This window comes from Cyprinus carpio, chromosome B2 (genome assembly GCF_018340385.1).
Source record: "Cyprinus carpio isolate SPL01 chromosome B2, ASM1834038v1, whole genome shotgun sequence".
Lineage (NCBI taxonomy): Eukaryota > Metazoa > Chordata > Actinopteri > Cypriniformes > Cyprinidae > Cyprinus > Cyprinus carpio.
In genome coordinates, this window is record NC_056598.1 from 8,548,811 (window position 1) to 8,572,753 (window position 23,943).

General features: G+C 35.8%; 1 protein-coding gene across 4 annotated transcripts in view; it reads left to right on the forward strand.

Moving 5' to 3' along the window:
- LOC109103371 (alpha-N-acetylgalactosaminide alpha-2,6-sialyltransferase 3-like) overlaps positions 1-22,712 on the forward strand; it is a 131,487-nt gene extending 108,775 nt beyond the window's left edge. For 3 of the 4 annotated variants that reach the window (XM_042719290.1, XM_042719291.1, XM_042719292.1), the window contains 2 exons: positions 19,425-19,532; positions 21,962-22,712. In XM_042719290.1, the coding sequence (XP_042575224.1) occupies positions 19,425-19,532; positions 21,962-22,151 (298 nt within the window). In that variant the 3' untranslated portion in view covers positions 22,152-22,712. The remainder of the gene's footprint in view (positions 1-19,424; positions 19,533-21,961) is intronic. The other variant, XM_042719293.1, reaches the window with a different exon arrangement.
- The last annotated feature ends 1,231 nt before the right edge of the window (positions 22,713-23,943 follow it).

Here is a 23,943-nt window from a genome sequence, read left to right on the forward strand (position 1 = left end):
GTGATTCATTATGCTCTTTTTGTTTAGCACTAGCGCATGCTAATGACTTTTTATTCTTCTATAGAAATGTGCGTCGTAGCCTACGAGTCAATAGGTGTCATCATCGTACAGTCTACATGCATGTCGTACCCAATTAGATCCATGTCGCACAGTGTGACCAGCGATGATCTTATAGGATTGCTGAAATCGTGCAGTGTGTAGAAGGCTTTAGACATTTTATCACTTAACAAAACAGATATTGAGAAAGCTATGGAACACTGGGTTCCCACTTGTTCTGTGAACATTTGAGAAAGTTGCTGTTATCATTGCGGAGAGCTCACACATATCACTGAGAGCTGTTATCAGTTGTTTGCTGTTTACAGTGGATGGAGAATGATGTGGGGCCTGGTGTTGTGGTAGAGGCCAGAGAGATCTCACAGGTGTAGAGAAAGAGCAACCCATAGCCCTTAGTGGTTGAGGAGTTAATCGCTTTTAGTTTGATATCTGGGTGCTTGCAGCAAAAGAGTGGGAGAGTTTGGTTCCAACATACACCAGTTCCTCTATTTTCTTTTAGGAACTCAAAAGTGGAGATGCTGGAGAGAGGGAAAACATGTCTGCTGTGTGTGACTGTGGCTCTGGTGTCATCTGAGGCTGAAAGATGTTACCCTGGCTTTCTTCCCAAAAGGTCATCCTTGGGTGCAGAATCTTTGAGCAGTTCTAGTTCATAACAGTCTCTCTGTGGGCAGGGATCAGCTGGGATTGTGTCTGTAAGCAGTGGTTGTTGTAGCTGCTTGCTGTTATCATCTTCCTTGTTACATATATCAATCAAATGTCCATTCAGGTGCCGATGTAAAGTCCTGTGGTCATTAAGACACTCACCAGCTGTGTTTGTGCCATTTTTGTTGAGTGCAGTGGGCTATACTGCTGAAGGATTGTGGAGGGAGAAGTAGATATTCTGTCCTTTAGCTCTTGAACCAACTTTGTTTGGGTGGAGGCCATCTGATTTAAAAAGTTGACTTTAAGTCCAGAAAATGTCAATTACATTCATTCCTCTCATGTTGCATTGTCTTCTAAGTTTTTCTCCCTCTTGTTGGGAGTGGTCCACTGATGAACAACTGAATTTCCAGTCTTCCAAATGGTTCAGAGAGTTTATAGAAATCCCTCAGAATTCTGACTGCTCTTTGCGAATATCACTCTTCCCCATATGTATAATAACCTGCTTTGCAGCCTTGTGCTTCTTGAGAATGTTCTGAAGTTCCGGAGTTCCATTTACATCAGAAACAGTTTCTTGAGGAAAGCAGCATGCAGTTGTCACTTACAATCAGAGTGCTGGACTCGCATTGCTCTGAGATGTTTGGCCTGCTAACTGCAATATTAGCTTCTGACCGAGGTGACCTTTGCCTGATCATGCTTGGGGGTTCTTCACCCACATTTATTAATGCTAGAAATCTCTTACCCAGATGTACAGGGGTGTTAGGATACCCGTGTTGGCAAGTCAAGTCAAAGCTGTATGTGGGGTAGAGATTGCTGGTGCAGTAATATGTGATGCTTGTGATTATCTGGAGTCTTAAGCACCATTAGGTCTCACTCCTTGTTTATGCCATCATAAACTGTGTGGTCATCAGTTACTGTTTGTTTCTCTATACTCAGAATAACCTGTCAAGGAGCACTAGATTCACAGGACTCACCAGCTGTATCCTGAGGGGGTCCATGATGAAGCTCTCCTGTGTGTTATGGCAGTTCTGGCAGGACTGCGAGTAACTTTGTTTTAAGAACTGCAATCTTTTAAAGAAGTTTTTGGTAGTTTGTGCAGAAAGAAGTTTCTGAACCAGATGGAGGTATTTTCGTCTGAATATTGGCAGCTGTGTTGTCTTGTCTCTGGAATGAGGCCCATATAGAAGTTTAATATGTGACATTTATTGTTCAAGCTTAAGGAACTGGATGAAATATTTAGAAAGATATCAGACCACAACTCTGACCACCGACACATTCAATTAAACCACAGGGATTTTTTCCCCCTCCATTTCTACCTTGATTGTCACCTGATGTATTTTGGGTTCCTTGCCACTGTTGCCTTTTGGCTTGCTTGTTGGGTTCCTTGCCACTGTTGCCTTTTGGCTTGCTTAGTTGGGAGCAACCTATATTTGGCAGTTTTGCACAGACACTATTGAATGAGAACTGAACTGAGCTGGCTGACGACATCACTGTTCTGAGTTGGTTTATAGATGAATTAACCCCCCCCCCCCCATGGTGCTCTAGCTCTAACCTTAGATATGTATAGATAGATGCCCTATTAGCAATTCTTTCTGTGGGCCACTATACTTAAGCCAGACCACCATATCTGAGTGGTCAAAGATGGTCCATGAACACTTGAGAATAAGTTGCCAGTGCATCTGCACTGCAGCTGTGGTTATACACATGTATGCATATTTATAATGTCAGTAGACTTCAGAAGATGCTTTTGCTAAATTAACCCTCTGAAGTCGATTAACGCGTATACGCGTTTTGGGGTATTTTCTCCTGATAACCCCGAAAAGAACTTAAATTACACTTTCAGTTTTGATCGTACAGATAAGTGCAATACATCAATCGAATCTGTAAAGGGTCTACTTTTTTTTTGTATACAGACATAATAACAACAAAACTTTGTGCACTTATAAAATAAAGATAACAAACAAGGAGTGCTGTCTGCAGCGTTTGTCTGCGCTGATCTTCAGATACAAATGCGTCATTAAAATGAACTGTAACTCAGTGAATACTCAACACAGAGACATGAGAGAGATATCTATAGAAAGCCTGACATGTCCACTTTTAAACTAAACAAGTGCTGCCGAAAACAATATTCTGTGATAAAGTAATCCATATGAAAACACGCGATGTCCGTTTTTTCATGTCTCCCTCATTATCTTCTAATGCGACCACGCCCCCAGCGCGCCGAGCGCGCTTTTGAGATTCAAATGTTTCACTGAAGCGCGCGGCTTTTGAATACGCCCACACAACAGAAGACAACGCAGCGAGATTGTTCTTCAAGTTTTTTTTATTTTACTGTTTGCTTCGCGATGAGAGGAATAAGGCATAATTCACCCCAAAAAGATGTGATGTGGTTGAGGATTTGAGATTTGGATTTACTCAGAAAAAAGAATGAAGCACTTTATTCAGCAGAGATCATAAACATGAGTAAGTCTCTTTTTATTGATTTATATACTTGTACTAGTTTTCACATAACGTGTAAACATTTTACTAGTTAGACTTTTTCCAAACTATAATTCCTGACTAAATGTATAATCAAGTGAAATATTATGAAGTTTCAATAACAATATACACTACTATACCATTCAAAAGCTTGATGTAAATAATATAAATGTAACAATAAATGTAACTGTAACAAATGTAACAATCATTGCTGTTCTTTCAATTTATCCCCCCTAAAAAACAAACCTGAAAAAAAAATATTCTCAGCTCTTTTCAACATTAATAATAATAATAATAATAATGATTATAATAATAACAATAAATGTTTTTTTTTTTGTAGAAAATAAGATTGTTGAAAGGATTTCTGAAGGATTGTGTGACTGGAGTAATGATGCAAAAAATTCAGTTTGAAAGTCAGCTTTGATTGTTCCTAATAAACTGTTTAACTGCACTCACAAGTGAATATTAAATTATGTTGTGGGATAATTAAATATATTCTAAATAAACTACAAACATAAAATTTTATACATTTATTTTGTCCTCACATTCTTTCTTGTAACTCATCCCTCTCAGTGACACAGCTGACTGAATGGCTCATTATGCAGCTCATTATGCAGGCCTTTGTCTTCTCAGGTGTGAATTCATGATAGTTGACGCCTACTCGCATATGACTTTTACCAACAAAAAGTGTCTTAGAAAAATTTAAATCAATATATTGTTTTCTGTAAGTGAGTAAACAAGATGATTTTCACATCATTTAGAAAGAAAAATTCTAGGCTACAAGCCCCAGTTCTCAAAAGTCCCGGGAATCAATGTTCTGTATTTGTTTTATTGCCTTATTCAAGTGATTTAACATTTTTAGATTTTCACTAACCACGCATAACATTTTTTTTCTCAAAAACACAATCATGTACATACATGCTGCTCACATATTATTATAGCCTAGTTTGTGCTGTTTACAGTGAGATTACACTTTAGCCATTTAGATATTTATAATAAACTGAAAAAAGCACAAATGTCAGGGCATGACAAAACTTCTCCAGGCCCCAAAAATACCCTTAGACTCCAGAGGGTTAACACAATACAAGACAAAGCCATTAGCTAAAAAGGCATTTAAAAGGTACTTTAGTTTAAAAACCTGTAATATTGAGTTAAATTTATATTAAAAAGCACAAACCAACATATTCTTACATGTGAAAGGTTATCCAGTTTCTTCAGGAATTTAAATTTAGGCGGTTTTTATAACCAAATGCTGCATAGTGTTGTTGCATCTTGAAACTCGTTGATTGTCATCGTGAGTGATAACATAGACCGTTCCAAGATGGCAGACACATCAATGTATCTGGGACCTCATTTATAAAATGTTGCACAGAAACCATCTTAAATTTGATCTTATGATCATCTCTCAAATATGTCTACGTGTGATTCATAGAATGAACCTACGCACAGAAAACATACATAAACCTCTCTTTCAGATCTGAAATCTATGAATCACAAATTATCTTGAACTTGCATGCAACTGAAAGGTTTCAGCTCTCTGCCTTGTAAATGACTCATAATTAATGTCATTACCATATAAAGATCACCAGTCATCGTCCAAATCCTTCAATTTAGAACAGCGAGCTGCAAGAACAGCTTACAATTTCAAATGTAAATGCACTTCCCATGTTGAAGGCAGTTTTTACAAATATGAGTGTTAGTGTGAATTTAAGCGTACACACACACTCTATGATCAAATCTGAGAATACGCACACTTTATAAATGAGGCCCCTGGAGTGGTCAAATGTGGGCATCTACACTCTCAGAAAAAAGGTACAAAAGATGTCCCTGGGTACAAAAGTGTACTTTTTGAAAAGGTACCGCCCCAATGACAGCTTTTGTAGAGTAGAGATTTTGAAGAGTGTATACATATCTATGGCTCCAACGACACACATCATATGTTCTTACACTGTGAAAAATGCATCGCAGAGCAAAGAGGACACTGTGCCAGCAGACAGAGCAGGTTACTTTTGGCATCACTTTCTCTTTGATATTATTTTTATTTTTTTTAAACACATTCTGATAAATGTCCTTTCAACATGTATCAGCTGATTATTAATTATAAATGTTATATTTATTGAGTTGGCTCATGCGGTTTTGTTACCACTTCAGAAAAAGTGACATAATTCCCAGCAAGGGAGTAGAGTGAGCATAAGTGCTCCTTAATTTTTGCTGTTTATTCCAGTATACGTTCCAGTGCACTGGAAGGATTTTGCGATTGAGACCAGTGTTGCCAAGTCCGCGGTTTTCCCATTGAATTGGGCTACTTTAACACTGTTGCCGCAGGTTGTTTTTCATGTCCGTGGGTTGAAGTGACTCCAATAACATGATATTTATCCCCTGGAATGTGAATTTTAGCAGGGGGACCTTGCAAAAAAACATGTATTTTACCCCCCGCAGAACACGATTTTTAACTGTGGACCCCCTCGAACTAGGTCTGGAAAAAAAAAGAAAAATTGTAATAAAATTTCAGTCCCAAAAGTTTCTAGTTTTAGTGTTGGTGCCAAGCTTTGTTGTTTGTGCACTATTCTGATTTTCTGTAGTTAAAAGAATAGGAGATAAAAAAAAAGCAAGAGAGCAAATCGCAGAGCAGTGAAAAAGTGTGTCCAAACAGTAGCTAAACAATAAGCAATGAAGACACTTGCAATTTTAATACAGAATTCATTTAAAGTCAAAGAAGCCTTCATGTTTGGCTCATCCCATTTTAAATGTTAAAGTCTGAACTGTTCATTTTATACCATCATTTAACAGGCGGGTTTAAATGTAGCATTTAATTGCCTTGACAGTCTCTTATGGTTCTCATCAACAGTTGTCAAGTAGTCACAATTCTGCCTCGGGAAAGCGCTGGTCGGAGTCCTCTCAATGCCTAATTGAATCAGACCCTTTTACCCGCTATATTAATGAGTGCACCTGCACATCATGCAATACAATGTGACAGTATAATGTAATTAGAGATAATTAGATCTGCTGACTGTTTGGTTGGAAATAATCAGACTAAAGTGTGTTCAAACACACTGTGTGGACTTTATATGTAGCCCCAATGATCCAGGTGCCAAGATGCAGCTCTAAAAAACAAAAGCATATCTGAAACACTAGATGCTGTGTTGTCACTGTCCATTCTGCTCTTTTATTAACTAACAGTCTCAGTTCCTAATGACTCAAAGTTTACTTTGTAGTAGATTAATTGGAACTGAAAGCTTGGAGGCATTTAAAAAAAAATGTACCTAATAATGGCCCAATCCTTTCAGGATTTGCTTGACTTATTTACTTATGGAGAAAATGCAGCTGGGCTTGGTAGCAGTCAGAATTGTGCTGCAGGCTTCATTCTTTGTATGTTGTTTAATATATCTGAGATAAGCCGTATACCATCATTCTAATCATGATAATTCCTCTCTGGTTAATTTGATTCAAAAAGCTTGTGTGTATTTGATATTTGATTAGTAAATATGGATTGCTTTTTTTGGAGATGACTGAATCTTATGAAAATATAGTTGGAAAGTTTGAATTTATAAATGTTACTTGTGAATGTATGTTTATTATTCTAATTATATAATAGTAAATCACAATGTATGTTTTAGACTTTTTAAAATATTTTCTGTAAATAAATTCAATTACAATTACAGTTTTCTAAGGGATAAAAATCTACTTCTAAACTATAGGGAACCCTTTTAGATTACTATAGTGTTTATTAAGGTACAATTAACAGCAGATCCCAAAATTCAATTACTATTTATTTTTAACTATAATTCATATTAAAAATGTGTATGCAAACATGTAAATTGCACACAATGCAGTTTTTAAATTGACTTCTAAATTATACAATTTCTATTTGTTGTTAAAATATATTTATTGAGAGTGGCTGTCATAACTTGTTTCATTAAAACAAAATTATTTAAACACATTAAATAATCAAAACATCACTAACAGATAAAGTAAAATATAATGAAGTATATAGTCTAAAATTTCTCAAAATGCTCTTCTCTAGACTTCATTTCTCTAGCAAATAACAAGCTGGAGACATTGATGACTTGCCTGAGGTAAATGAAATGCTACGTGATATTTTGTTTACAAGCTGTTTTAATGCCGTCTTTTCGCAATTGAAACACTGATTGAGCGATTACATGAGATGTTCATTCACGTTTATTTCACATACAACTAGTAGTAAAAAGGAAGGAATGATTGCGCTCACTTGTGTTCTGCACTGCAATTAGAACAGAAGCTTCTATACAGCGATCTGTCACGCCACAACATCAAAGAAGCACCAATATGGCATGTCTAAATTTCCTGAAAATTTTTTACTGATGCGTACCACATGCATACCGAACCGAAAGATCTGTACCGAAAAAATGAAAATTAATATATTCAATTATGTTATTTAATAATGTTAATTAAAGGGGTCATCAGATGCGACATGCACTTTTACAAGCTGTTTGATCTGAAATGTGTGTTGGCAGTGTGTGTACACAACCACCCTATAAAGATCCACCCAGTGTTTTTTTTTAAAATCTCGTTAAATCATTTCCCATTTCTCAAATCGAGCCGATCACAGATGCCTGTCTGTGTGATATCACACAGACCCAGGCCCTCCAATGAGTGTTTGACTGACAGTAGCGTTTCAGTTCAGACTGGGCTGGCGTCTTTACCTTAGACCCACCTTTAGTGAACTGTCATCAGTCCGCCATTGTTTCACTGCCAGAGCAGATGTAGACTAGAATGTCTCCTAAGCAATTGAGTTGTTTTGTTGTTGGATGTAATAATGAACATAGCAGTTGTCATCTACTCCTAACATCTGCGCTGCTGAAGACGCGGTGGAATACCTCTGTTTCTGAAGGGAATGCGCCCCTGATCACCTAACTGCGTATATGTTTGTGTAAAACATTCGTGATCCAACTTGTGGAAAATTGGCATTCGATGACCCCTTTAATATTATTTGATGAATTTAATTGCCACTATTTGTTTGACTGTTTTTTTTTTTCCATCTTGTGCAGTGAGCATTGTAACATATTAAGTTAAAAATACTTCTAATAAACTGTCTCGAGTTCTGGTTCATTCCATTGTGCTAGCATCTTTGCACTTGTTAGCATGGCCCTGGTGGTAGGTACTGTACTGCACCATCCATTCAGACAGCCATTCAGAACTGTGTATTGTGACAAAATAAATTTGTTGATGTCATTTCCCTTCAGCTACAGTATAGACCTATGGATAAACCTGAAACATGTCTACAGTGATACAGGGCTACCTTAGGATTGACAATTTGAGTAGTCCTCACCAACTAGTTTATTTAGAAAATATGTAGTTTTATATATCCATATAAAAAGAGTTGCCACTGATCCACGGATGTGTGAAAAAAGGTAATAAAAGAGTATAAAAAGAGGAATGGACACATCTTGACTCATCTGAAGCATGAGGATTATGTACAGTATATGTTGAAATGTAAAGGAAAGGCTTTGTTTGAATGTGTCGCACTGCACCTTGGTTTAAAAATACCTTTAAAAGTCTGAAATCTACCATGTCAACAGCACTGACCCCTATTTCAACTCTAATCCCTTATTTCATACTGGAGGCACAAAGGTATTCATTTTGATTAGTTCTTCAGTTAACTGTTTTCATTCTGAATGCTTACTGAGGATTTCTGAGATATGCTTATCTTTTCATTTATTTGTTATTTTGCTCGGCTGCACAAAGCCGCTCTGCATAATTTTAATAAATACATTCTGTATTGACTCCCCTAGCACCTATCTGACATATTACCACATGCTTATGGTATTAGGAAATCCATTTCCTATTTTTTAGCATCCACTGTAATTTCAGCTCTTTGTAGAATTTGGCTGAATGTCAGCAAAATAGCAGAAATGACCTCCCATTATCCAGAGAGTGCTTCTTGAGGCGCCGCCATTTGTGTATTCTTGGGAAAGTTCTGTTGAATCAACCGTGTGTCAGGATAGATGGCTTTATAGTCCATGAATCCAAGCATTGCCGGAAAACTGTATGAATAGGGTGAGGGAATAAAAGTCCTAATGCATGCAAAAGGCCTCATCATTCATCGGCTATTATCACAGATCCTGGAGCCTTTGAAAGAGACATTACCCAGATGGGATGTGAGCAGAATTCAAAAATTGAAATTGTTCATTATTTTGCTCACTCATATTCCTCCCTGCAGCAAATGCAGCTACACCCAGATTAGATTTGTAGTTCAACAAAGTCAATTTAGCCCTTGAAGATTGATTTTAGATCTTAAAACGTCAATTCTTGCTGTCTCCATAAAGTTATTTTTTTTGTTTTGATGTGTAAATGATAGGAGGAATACATTTAGCTCACGTTTGACACGTACAGAACAGAAGCCTGCAGTGTGACAGATTCCATCTAAAACTGTTTTAAACAGAATTTTACTTCTTTTACACTTTAGAAAACTTAAAAGAAAGGGTGACCTGTTATATGATCTGAATTATGCATTCATAAATATGTAACCAAATTTAACACAATGTTATGCATCAGCTACTCAAGCAAAAATTAATGAACTTAAGTGTAATTTTTTCTTGTTTATTCAAGTGCAGATAAATGAATTAGAATGAGATGAACCAGAATAGCAATGCAATTATGTTTCTTTTGTCAGATGTTGGCTTAAATAACTTTAATAAGTCACAAACCCTATAAAATACACAAGTCAATACATTCATGAAAACACATATCGTGAGATAATAAAGCCAATCAAAATTGATCTTTTTTTTTGTTTTATCTTTTTACCATATTAACCTGTAAATTAAAATAAGTGGATTACTATTTGAGCCTTTTTCAGGTTACTGAATGATAATAAGGAAGGATCTTTGATATGTATTGATCTTAGCATGCCTTATTAAAAACATCTGAACATAAATGAAATTAATCTGCTTAACTTTTCAATAAATCAAATCCAGAAATATTTCTCAGATGAGTTGAAACTGACATTTAAGACATTAGATCTATTTCCAACCATGAAAGATGGTAAAATCGCGCAATGCTGTTTCTCTGAGCTGATAGAGATCAGAGCATAATGCTTTAGCTTGTCATAGATTAATGAATATTTCTACAGATGAAATCTGTTCAGTAAGCAGTCCAAAGTGGAAAGAGTGAGTAGCGTGATAAATTAGTTCATGCTTTGACTCGTCATATAAAACATTTTGAAATTCTCCTTGTACAGAAACTCAGTCAAGACTTTGAATGTACTAATATTTGAGGTCACCTTTTTTGTGCATGTATTTCTTTTGAGGCTGTTCATTCACTGCTATGACTCATAAAGAGCTCTAGCTACTGAAACTTTATGGAGCACTATTTACAGAATGCACAAACAAAACTTATGTCTGCCTAGGTTTCCTTTGAGAATTTGGTGAGGGTTCAAAGCATCCAGGAATATGCCATTGCATGAAGCATGGTGTTTTGCATGAAAGCATCCCTTATGGCTAACTTAACTGTTTTTGCAAAGTGGGCCAAGATATCCATCAAGATTTACTCAATTGGCTACATACAGTATGTTCCATCGCCTCAAAATGACAGAGGCCTGACCTATGAATATTTATCAAGTTAATCTTAATATTTAGATGTATTGTTTAGATATCAAGTCTGTAGTAATGTTTGATCATGTCCAAGTCAAAACTGCGATGTAAACAATATAGGAATACCATTACAGTTATTAAAAGGATAGATCTTCTAGTTTCTTTCTTCTGCTGAACTCAAAAAGAAGATATTTTGAAGAATGTTGACAACCAGTGGAAAAAATACTATGGAAATTAATGGCTAACGGCAACATTCTTCGAAATATCTTATTTTGTGTTTAGCAGAAGAAATAAATTCATACAGGTTTGGAACAACTTGAGGGTAAGTAATTTATGACAATTTTCAGCCATCCCTTTAAAATACACGTACAGTAATTTGACAGAGGAATTATTTTTGATGACCAATTCAAGTAACCAACTTGACGTGTTATTTGATCCATTTTGTAGGCAAGCATATAAATGCATGGGTTATAGAGCACGACTGGTTGTACAAGCGGTCTACAGTGTATGGGGTCCAGGGTTTTAACCTACCTTGGTATAAGTTTTTGTTTTAATAAATCAAAAATGTATAGCTCTACATCACAACATGTATTCTTGATTTCATTTTAAAGCACATAAACAAGCAACAGAGAAACAGGGAGCATGTCTGAGAGCTGTGCACGGCAGAGAACACTGCTGCTTTCTGTCATGGATGACAACCGCAGTGACCACTCAGCAAAATATAAACTACAAATTCCATTTCCTGATTGCCTCTCAAAACACAATGACAAAATGAAACTTCTGCTAAGCAATTGGAGATGCTTCCTTTGATCATGTACCTGTATACAGTCGGCCATGGCAAAAAGTCTCTCCTGTCATGATTGTTAATGACAACTATGGCTGTATAGTGATTATTTTGATAATATGTTTGATTCTTGCTTTTATCTTTTCCTGATGCCTATTTCTGCTGTATCTACACTAAAACAATTAATTCATTACTCTTAGTTAAAAAAAGTTTTCCCACACATTTTATTTCATTCAAAGTCAGTTACATAGGGTTGGATTAGTTGGACTTGAGTTGGATTAGGCCAGACTGATGTAATATAGTGAGTTTAAATTAACTACACTAAATCTTTGTTACACTAAATTTTAAGTCTAAAAAAAACATTATTTTTCATTTATATTCTACATGATTCTTAAATGAAAGAGAACTTAAATGCAAGAGAACATACAACACAAGTTCTTGTTTTAGTTATTGTTCTTGGTGTGATTGGGCCCCTACTGCATTTTATTTTACGTTGCTCATAACTTAATTTAAATTTACCTGTTCATTCACTTCATTTTCTGAACAGATACAGTGTTGTTTAAAAAGGTTTATAGCAGTACACAATATTATTTTACCACATATCCATGACCATCTGGCAAATCTGGCAAATGACAGAGGGGCGGGACCATTTTCTTAATTTTTTTTTTTTTAATATATATAAATAAATTGTTTTTACATGCCAACAGCACAAAGAATGGTTTTTTATTGCTTGCACGATTTCACAAGTTTTCCTGTTGTGCCACTGTACAATGTGGGCCAGCCCATTGCATAAATATATATAAAGAATGAACTATAGTAAATGTACGTAGCCTATATCCATCCATCGGCCCAGACGAATAGCCAATTGAGCCAAAAATTTTAATTAATTTTGTGCACTCTGGCACAATGCAGCGGCTCAAAAGCACTGGTCAATTTCAAAATGTTTGAAATAGCCAATCAAAGTGAAGAAGGGGGTATTTGATCTGAGTTAAGATAAGCAGCAAAACATGATGAGACAATTCAGCAATATTTGCCAAGTGTTTACGATAAAAAAACGACAGACATTCATTTTCAGGGATGCAAACTACTTGTGACCTTTTTCGAATATCTCAATGGCTTTTACGTTATTCGTTACAATATAAGATAAGAGTGAATGTTTGAAAATCTCTATCCAGGCTTTCTGCTGTAGTTTAACGTGTCTAAGAAAAGAAAAGAAAAAAACATGTAGGCCTAAAATATCATTCTCAAAATTACTCTTGAACATTGTAAATCTGAAGACTCACTTTCAAGTGCCGTGATTAGGAAAGTGACATATATTAGGCTATAATAAAAATACAATTTTTATTGGTTATTTCACATGCATTATTTATTGGTTATTTCACATGCATTATTTTTATATACACTGGCAGGCAAATGTTTGAAATAATTACGACTTTTTATTTATTTATTTTTTGAAAGAAGGCTGAATTTATGTGATCAAAAATACAGTGAAAATAATAATATGAAATATTACACTTAAAAATAGTGGTTTTCTGTTAAAGATATTTTAAAATGTAATTTATTTCTGTGATTAAAACTGCATTTTCAGCATCATTACTTCAGTCTTCAGTGTCACATGGTTCTTCAGAAATTATTCTAATATGTTGTTTTGCTGCCTAATAATTATCAGTTATAAGTTGTGATTAATTATTACTAATGGCTCTTATTATCAATACTGTAAAACTGTTTTTGTTTAATATTTGTGTGGAAACTGTGATACTTTAACCTTTTCAGGATTATTTGATGAATACAAAGTAAAAAAAAAAAAAGCATTTATTTTAAATAGAAATAATTTGTAATACGTATAAATATCTTTACTGTCACGTAAATTAATTTAATGCAACCTTGTTGAATAAAGTATTAGTTTATATAAACACATGCAGCGGCTTCTCTCGCTCCCTTCAGAAGGGAGTTTTCGTGTTTTTTGTCTTGGGAGTCGCAGTGTTTTTGTACGTCTTCATCGTGTCTACCTGTCTTTAAGCGCGCATACAGTTGTGAGTTTATGCTCGATGTCAGCAGAACCACTTTTTTTAGAGTTAAACTTCACGCACGCTGTGATCTCGGTCTGCTCCGGAGGCCTTCACCATCAGCGACCCCCACTGATGCGTCTCGCCCACAGCGGAGGCGCCACAAGCGGCGTGAGAGAAGCAGAAGAGGGGTAAGCACAGAGGTATCTGGGCTAGGCTAATGGCTAACCCACACAAGCCAGCTATCCCCACCATTGTACTGGCTAACGTACGCTCTTTGGACAATAAACTAGACTACATCCGATTACTATGCTCAACTCAGAGGACTGTAAGAGACTGTTGTGTTTTTGTGTTCACGGAACACACTCTTTAAGTCTGCATGGATAACATCCCCAGCCAAGATGAGAAAAGCACATGGCTCAGCAACAGCGTTCCAGACTGCCCCAATCTAGCTCGACCAGCTGACATGCTATCGAGCGGACAGATTCCTCGTCGCAGGAGGTAAATCACGCGGCGGCGGGCTTTGTGTTTACATCAGTGATGCTTGGTGCCACGATGCTGTTGTGGTCTGCAAACAAAGCTCACCCTTGGTGGAGTTTATGATTATTAAGTGCTGGCTGTTTTATCTACTGAGGGAATATACAGCCATACTGCTCGCTGCTGTTTACATTCCTCCCTGCTCCAACATCAACAACAGGAGTGAGGCACTGAATTAACTTTACCAGCACATCACTGAGCAGCAGACAGCCCAACCTGATGCTTTTCTCATCTTGGCTGGGGATGTTATCCATGCAGACTTAAAGAGTGTGTTCCCAAAAATACACCAACACATTAACTTTCCAACAAGAAGTAAAAACATTTTGGATTTGATTTACACTATCCAGAAAGGAGCTTATAAAGAGACACTCGCATTACCATTACGGACTACAAGCCCCCACCGTGGACCTTTGACAGCACCATCTCCCTGCTGAACGAGATGAACGCCTTCTTCACTCGCTTTGAGGCACAAAACAGCACCACTGCACAGAAGACTCCACCTCCTCCCGGCGACCAGGTGATGACGCTGTGGAGATCCTTCAGTAGGATCAGCGCACGCAAAGCTCTGGGTCCTGACAACATTCCTGGGCGTGTACTGAGAGACTGAGCAGTGAAACTCACAGATGTCTTCACAGACATTTTCAACATCTCACTTAGTCAGGCTGTTGTTCCCACATGCTTCAAAGCTACCACCATCATTCCAGTCCCGAAGAAGCCGTCTCCATCCTGCTTCAGTGACTACCGTCCAGTTGCACTTACCCCTATTCTCATGAAGTGCTTTGAACGGCTAGTCATGCACCACATTAAGTCTTATATTTTATTATCTGTTTTTAATGTTCTACTGTTCGTGTTATCTGGATGCACCAAGGGTCAGAGAATAACACAATTTCAAGTCTCTGTATGTGTGTACTGTACATGTGAAAGAATTGACAATAAAGCAGACTTGACTTGATACTATATATATATATATTACCCTAGACTGAATGATAATGTTTCAAATTTTCCATAAAAATATGAACCAACACGACTATTTTCAACTTTGATAATAATCAGAAATGTTTCTTGAGCAACAAATCGGAATGATTTCTAAAGGAACAATAGAAAGGCACTATAAAAATAGTCCACATTCTGCACTACATTCCAAGTCTTCTAGAGCAGAGCAGAGTATTGTGTCATACGGACTGATATTATGGTAGGCATTTAACTTTTATGATATTAACTGTCCCTCTAAAAGAGTAAAAATCCTTCTAAATGATTTACTATTTGTCATATACACCAGAAAAGACAACAATGTAAAGAGGTATGACACTCATTCGTTAATGTTAATGATAAGAATTTCAATATAAAATAGATAGCATTTTATTTCTGTATTGTGTTATATATATATATATATATATATATATATATATACATACTATATATATATATATACATATACAGTATATATATATATATATATATATATATATATATATATATATATATACTATAAATGGTGTTAAAATTTGCTTTGTGCATAATGAGCTGGTGGGTTTATGGTGTGGTGTGTTGCAGACCGGGTGTGGTGGGCCGCTCTGTGCCAGAAGGTCCAGGGCCATTTTTTTTAGCCCCAGTCCTCCCCTGCACAGATCTATAAAGAAAATATGGTAGTACCATTAATGGCTGCATATTTAACAAAAAAAGTCAGATAAAAAGATGGCACTTTTAGCTTTAAGCAGAAAACAGTGGAAAAATAATATGAAATCCACATCTCAGGATAACAATTAAAACTTACAGGAAGCGTCTGAGCATGTTTTTTAACCGAATCAAAGATATCTTTCCATTGTTACAATTCAAAGAGATCACCTTAACCAGTGGTCCACAAGATCATCTTTAAGAGATTATTAAATTTCTCACAAAACCAATTAAGACTTGAATAAAACACAGTTCATTCTCATTATCCCAAAGACTTTCATTGTATAGACAAAACACTGTAACATTCTTCAAAATATTTTCTTTTATGTTCCAAAAGTATTTTTTCTTGTACATTTTTTGGGTGGACTATCCCTCATTTTCAAGTTAAAATATATAAATAGAATTAAAAGGAATCTTAAAAAAAAAAGGTTTCTTCAAGAAGCAACACAGCATTTAATATTAAGGCTCTAGGTTTTTTTTTTTTTTTTTTTTTTTAATGTCTCTTAATGCAAGTATGTTTTGTCTGGCAGAATTGTTTCAAAAAAAAAAAAAAAAATATATATATATATATATATATATCTATATAATATATATATATATATATATATATATATATATATTAAAAAAGTGAAAAAAATATAATTATATTCTAGATATACTGTATATTGTTTTAACTTGGAAAAAAGACAAGACATGTTCATGCAGCTCTGCAATGCGCCTATAACAACGCCCATTACCTGTTCTGAATTCACTGTAAACCACAGCATTTTGGGACTTTCTGCTTTATAAAGTCATACAATATAATTGTGTGAGGGAAACATTCAGTCAGTACGTTTACATGGACAACAATACTCCGATTTTAATACGATTAAGACAATACTCTGATTAAGAATCTACCATGTAAACAGAGATTTTTGATTAACTTAATCCGGCTAAAGTCATAATCAAAGTAAACACTAATCGAATTAAGACATGTGGAGTATTCCTATTTCAGTTGCATTATTGAAGTGCAGTATAGACATGTACACACATTAATCACACTATTACCGTCATGTAGGACTTTTCACTGCATTTTGCGACAGGATACACACACAGCAGTGCTCAACCGTTTGAGCCACCTACTGGCAGTTTTAGTTTCATATTTTGAGATAATGATTTCATTTTTTTATATTTCTTTAAAAAAATCTTTATCATTAGTTACACAATCAAAATATTTATTTCTAAAGCTGCTTTTTGTAAAATCTTTTCTCATTTATTAGCTTAAAAAATTGTATTTACTTGACAGCCCTACTAAAAACGTACAGCAGCATTAGCTGCTGCTGGATAAATTGAAATTGTGCTGACCAGGTAAAACCACTTAAGAACAGGAGCCGGTGCACTTACTACAGGCCTATCATTTACTAGCAACCTGCTGACAGCCTCAGGGTTATTAATAGATCTTGCCGAAATGAAAGTAAACACAACCTTACCTTGGAGGAACTGTCTGTCTTCTTTAATGTGTCAGGTAATAATGGCCGTACTTAGTTCCCTCACAAAGATAAATTGGCGCAGCCAAAGAGCGCTAGGCAACTCTACCATTCACCTCTGGCTAAATGAAAAACTCATCCCAAGGGAAGAAATAGTTTAAAACATCTTAGGAAAGCACTGTTCAGCTGTATTAGTCAGCAGAACCGCACCATTAAAAATGAGCTGTTTGGATAAATCAATTAGGTAAAGAATAGCAATGCTTCTCCATTTCCGCAAGGTTGGTAAGCAATTCTATCACACTAGTGGCATTGTATAATGTTGGCTTGTGGCTATATATTCCCAATAGTGTTTATTTGAATGTTTATTCCAGTGTCTTGCCCCATTGTAAAAAAGATTAGAGATAAACATGATTTTTTTGTTGCATTTACAAAACAAAAATTATTTGATTTTTCAACAGAAAAAATAAATAAATAAAGGGACAGTAAAAAAAATTATACATTTACTTGGAACACACAAGAAAATGCTATAGTGTTAATACAATGAAAGTCAATGGGATCCAGTGTTGTTTCTCATCATATAAATTTTTATCATGGACAAAACAATCGTGACATTATCTTAGTTGTGTTTTACAGAAGAAAGAAAGTCATACAGTTTGGGAGGTAAACGATGACAGAATTTACATTTTTGGATGAACTATCCCTCATTTTCAAGATATATTTACTCAAGAAGCATCTCTTTAATGCAAGTGTAGTTTGTCTTACTGTGCTGGCAGACTTGTTTGAAGTATAAGACAAAAGATACTAAGACAAAATACTCTTATATATCAGGGGCATGCAGCTCTGGATGCTGTATACCTAAGCCATTTGAGAGACTGGTTTCGGGAACTGGCTAATTAATATTAACCCTGCTATAAATTCCCTTTGATGTGTAACGTAAAGCTTACATAATTAAATGTTGGGAATATTTATGAAAAGCCGTCGGCAAATTGGTCATTCAAGTGGAAAACTGCTGTTGCTGCCAGATCACAGTTATCGAAATTCAAAATGTATTTGATGCAAACTGAACTCAAATAAATCAAATAAACAAAAAATCATATACATACAGTTTCTTGCACATACCAATTGTTTCTCATCATAAGTCCTAAGCCACAGGTGCTTCATTTTGTCTTGCCTGCATATATATTTTCTTGACTCTAAAGTGCTGGTAACTGCTGACTTGTATTTATAAATCACCATGGATCATGGTTTCAACTAAAAGTCTTCTTTACTGTTTTCTTGAAGAAAAAAGTAAATTAACAGCATATTTTCATTTTTGGGTGAAGTATTCCTTTATACTTCTGCCTGTTCATCACACAAAGCTATTGTATTGCTTCTGAATACATGGAAAATAGCACACAGGTTGTATGCACTATTTTTGTGATGTTTTCCATCATTGAATTGGCTTGAGGTTTTCAAAAGATGCATGAACATTTTTTTAAATTTCTCCTTTTGTGCACCACACACACAAAAAATAACAGCATATGGGTTTGAAGCAAATAATGACTGAATTTTATCCCTTTAGGTTTTTCCAGCTACCAGAGAAACCGTCATTAAGGGGTGTTGTGTTCTGTTGAACATTGTCTCAGAAACTGTATGAATGGCAATTTAAAGCTGCACAGAGCAGAGGAGGGCTGATGGCTGGGAATTAATGCCTGTACTTTGAAAGCAGGTCTGCTCTCTCTGATGAAATCGGTGTTCTTTACAAAGCGCCCGGGGAAATGGATTTTTCCACAGGTGCCAATAGCTTCTCTAAATGGCCACGTGCTCTAATATGTCTTGATGATTGACCATTTTCTTGAGCCCTGCGGGGGAAAGTTGCAGGGAATATAAGCCTCTAGACTGTGTGATGGAGGTGCTGAGTCTGTAGAGGTGCTTTTATACAAGTCAAGGAAGCACATGTGCACTTAAAGTGTGATGGTACTTCTACTTATTTCTGATTTTGAGAATTTCACACAAACTTATTATTTCTTACCTGTGAAGAGAGATGCTTTTGTTCTGTATACAGCAGCTTCTGTTTTTAGTCCTCACTATAAGGTTCACTTGGTTTATGTTCTACACACAGGTGTTTTATTTTTCTTCTAAAAGAGATATTACAGTATTTTGGGAGCTATATTGTAGATTATTTGAATATAGATCACTCTAATGCATGTTGAAATGACATGATCATTTTATGTTGGAGGATTCAGTCAGGGTCATATCTCAGCACCGGTTGGTTCACACTCATTCTGGCCATGGACATGTGCAAGGAGATCCGAGTCTACGGCATGATCAATGACACGTACTGCAAGTAAGACTGACATGCAATCTATCACTTGACAATGGGCTTTAAAGAAGCTTCACCTGTTTCCAGAGTGAAAAAGGACAGCCGAGCTGATACAGAGCAGTGCTGTGGGCTTCTTTTAAACATTGTGGGACGTCCACCCTGCCATAATACAGACATACACACAAATATCTTTGCTTCAAAATTCTTCACTAGTTATCATTTAGACCATGTATTGTTGCATACATCGAACACCAAAAAAATGTCTGAATACAATAGCAGTATGATTTGCTGCATGATAGAAGTAGCACTATAATCAGTTCCATTTAGTGATTAGGTATTTCTTTTATCTTTGGTTAATTAATTTGAACCAAACCTCTGGAGGCTGCGTCCTCCGGAGGTTGCATTTGTCGGTTGCATATGTCATTGAAGCTGTCTCATTTTAGAAATGTAACCATTACATTCCAAAGTAAGAAAGAAATTACAATAATGTATGCCTCAAAATGACACATCATAGATGAAGTACACAGCCAACAGATGAGACCTTCTGAGATCAGGGTAAATTTAACTTATTTTGTCTTCTGGGAAACATCTATCACGTATGGGAAACTATCATCTGTAGCCTCTGAAGGGCAGTAATAAATGAAAAAATATGATATTTAGGCAAAAGAAGAAAAATGTACACATCTCCATTCTGTTCAAAAGTTTTCACTCCCCAGCTCTGCTGAAGTTCAAACCGAGCATCAGAATGGGGAAGAAAGGGGATTTAAGTGACTATGAATGTGGAATGGTTGTTGGTGCCAGACGGGCTGGTCTGAGTATTTCAAAAACTGCTGATCTACTGGGATTTTCATGCACAACCATCTCTAGGGTTTACAGAGAATGGTCCGAAAAAGAGTGGCAGTTGTGAAGATCGAAAATGCCTTGTTGATGTCAGAGGTCAGAGGAGAATGGGCAGACTGGTTAGAGATGATAGAAAGGCAATAGTAACTCAAATAACCACTTGTTACAACCAAGGTATGCAGAATACCATCTCTGAACACACGACACGTCAAACCCTGAAGCAGATGGGCTACAGCAGCAGAAGACCCCACCAGGTCCAATCCGGTATTAGCAAGTTGTACCTAATAAAGTGGCCAGTGAGTGTACATATGATTTCAAAGGTCCTTACAGCCTAAAATATTTAGGGGCCCACAACCAGTCTTCATTACTGTCCACCACTGACCATACTAAATGCATAAAAATAATTGTTAATTTGGTTAATTTCCATAGTTATTTTATCTACATTTTAACGCATGGGAACGCATCCAATATTCAGATAGACAATGGTGTAAGATACAATTTTCTAGATTAATTAAATTAACAGTATTTAGATTAATGAAGATTAAATATTGATTTAAGTGAAAGTATATTTTAATGGGGAGTTAAGCAACAAGTATTCAGCTTGTCATGTGGCTAGTATTTAGCTGATTATATCTGAAACACTCTTTTCAATAGTATTATTGATTTATTTACTAGTATTTTTTTTAAATGAGGAAAGTAACATTTGTTTTACTTTAAAAATAATTTTCTAAAAACAAAACAAACAACAACAACAAAAAACTATTTTGCCAAAGTAGTCAGTTTGTTGTCTGGTTTTCTATGCATGTCTCCTGACACGGTGTTTTAATATTTTACTGGCAGCATATAAACCCCTTTACATTGAATCTCACACCATGGTTCCATTTTAATGATAGTGTCCATAACAACCTCATGTTCCCCCACCCCCTGCTGCAGATAGACATAAGCAATCAATGCAATGATGTGATTAGCATTTTGTAAAGTAGCTACTATAATCTGTTTTCCCAGCCATTTATTCATTCCGCTCTTCCTTTTAAAACAATGAGCAATTTTCATTTCACAGCAACTCCCAGTCACCTGTAAAGACTGGCAAATGAGAAAACAGTGGTTACAACAAAGTCATTTTGATGAAAGGCAGTTCAGCTGGGAAGTATCTATTTTAGCATAATGTGCTGAGCTGTTGTTGCAATTGACCTCGCTGGATCTCTTGTAATTAAAATTCAACAGGTGCTACTGGGAGAGAAAAAAATTAATCTATTTGTGAGGGGAAAAAATGCCTTCTGAGCTTCCATTTCTCCACAGGAATGCTCCTTGCGGACTCAGAGCACTCAGTCTTTGAATAAAAAGTAGCAATGGGTTAAAGCTCCAACAACATCAAAACTGCTACAGGCTTACTGGTCTTTATTGTGGACAATTCATCAGTGCATTACCGAGGAAAAAACATCCTTGTTTTTCTGTTTTCCAGTGTTTTTTCCTTTTGGTTTCACTCAGAAATATGCGATGCGGAAATGAAATAAATTGCAAATGCCTTTTAAAATATACCAAAAATGACACCTTATAGTATGATTTATTGTGATGGAATAACAAAGTAACATTTATTTATTTTTCAATTTTAGATCAGAAGGCTACAGGAAGGTGCCGTACCACTACTATGAAGCAGGAAGTCGTGACGAATGTGCCGAATACCTCTTGCACGAGAGCGCCCCTTATGGTGGCCACCGGTTCATCACAGAGAAGGGTGTTTTTGCAAAGTGGGCTAAGACACACCCTATCAAGTTTTTCAGCCCGGAGTGGCAGCTGTCATGACCAAGACTCCCATTCGTTCAGAATATCCCTTGATACTACTGCTCTGCTGGCTCATCCTTCCTGCATTGTAAAGTAATACTCACAAAACATGCCATGCAATGGCTAAACGAATCATTCCAAATGCGATTTCATTTAGTATCCCATCGTGACCATGATGAGAGGTTTCTAATGAAACTCGTGTTGATCCTGGTGTGATCAAATAGTGGATTTTGCATGTTCTCATTTTATTCTCATCTGGATAATCAAGTAGTGTATGTTTTCCAGAGGCACATGTATTGCAGAAGAGAACGTCACATTCTTGCTTTAGCTTTCATTACCTTAAAGGGGCTCACTTTAGGGCTGGCTGATAGACCAAATTATTTAAAAAGTTATATTTCAATATTTTTCAGCTTTTTGATTATATTTTCTAAACATTTTTATTTATATATTTGCTCTTAAATGGGGCTTGCATTTTTGCATTAAAAGACACAAAGAAAGTGGAATGAAAAAAATATGAGAGAGTTTTTTACAAGTTGAACTACACTATTTTATAGTTTAGGGTTTTTTTTTTCTTTTTTTTTTCACTTACAAACAATTTCAACTAAACATCCATTGTAGCGCCTTAGATTTAAAAGGATTAATGCAAAGAAGTAAAGTACAGGAATTTGTGTACCCTACATAAACCCAAGGAATAATGATACTTAAACATTATAATAATTTATCTGAAGTATTGTTTTTACAAACAGTATATTGTGTTTGTAAACAGCCATTGTAGCCAATTCAATTCAAATGATTAATGCAAATTAAATTAATCTAAACCAATAAACCTACTTTTTTTTTGCAAAACTGTACAAAAAACTGTACATTCTGTGCAAACAAATAGGTGAATCAGAATTTTAAATAAACTAATTAACAAAAAAAATTTAACTTACAAACTCTAATTAAGTTTAGACTTTAGTAATTCTACTAAATCAGATAAAACATTTCTGTTTAAACATTCTCATACTCGATTTTGACAGTCTTTAGAAAAATGAATAGCCAAATGAAAATCACATTAACTTATTGCTTCTTATTTTTATATTTCCTGCAACATAATCGTGCAAATTTGATATATCTTCCAGCCGTAGTTTCATATATTATTATTTTATAGTTATTTTGACTACAATATTATGGTTCTTGTCTCATAGACAAGCACTGGACTAAAAAAGATCTTAGGAAAACAGCTTCTGTCAAACGTTTTACTTTCATAAAAAACCTACAAAAATCGTTAGCCTAAAATCGTAAACATTTTTCACTACACCGCTGACATCACTTTGGAAACGTAACATTGAAAGCATCCTTTGAGCAGCTTAATAGGTTATTCAGGAACTTATTATTCCCATTTTTTTATTTATTCCCAAAACAAAAGGATACATATGCATTTGTTGATCTGAGACTATAGAATACAAAGTGATATTCTGTTGTTACGTGCCATTACAAGAACACAGCATTGCTTACGATATCTAGGTCTGCTGCTGACAAAACACATGAGGATCGGTTCAGAATGAGTGAATTCAGATGTCAAGACTGTGCCTGTATGAAGTGTAGCATATGTTGATTGTGCAAAGCACCCAATCCTTCATTTTTATGCCTTATTTGCTTATTTAAAAATGACACACCTGTCCACCACCTGTCAGTATCCTGAATTCCCATGAGATGAAGCTACGCCGTCTCTGTTGTCAGATCAGCAGGTTAATTTGATCAGCTACTGTAGCTAAGTGTCGTAGCATCATATAAACCAGCAGACAATGCAGCGCCCTTGGGGCTCCCCTAC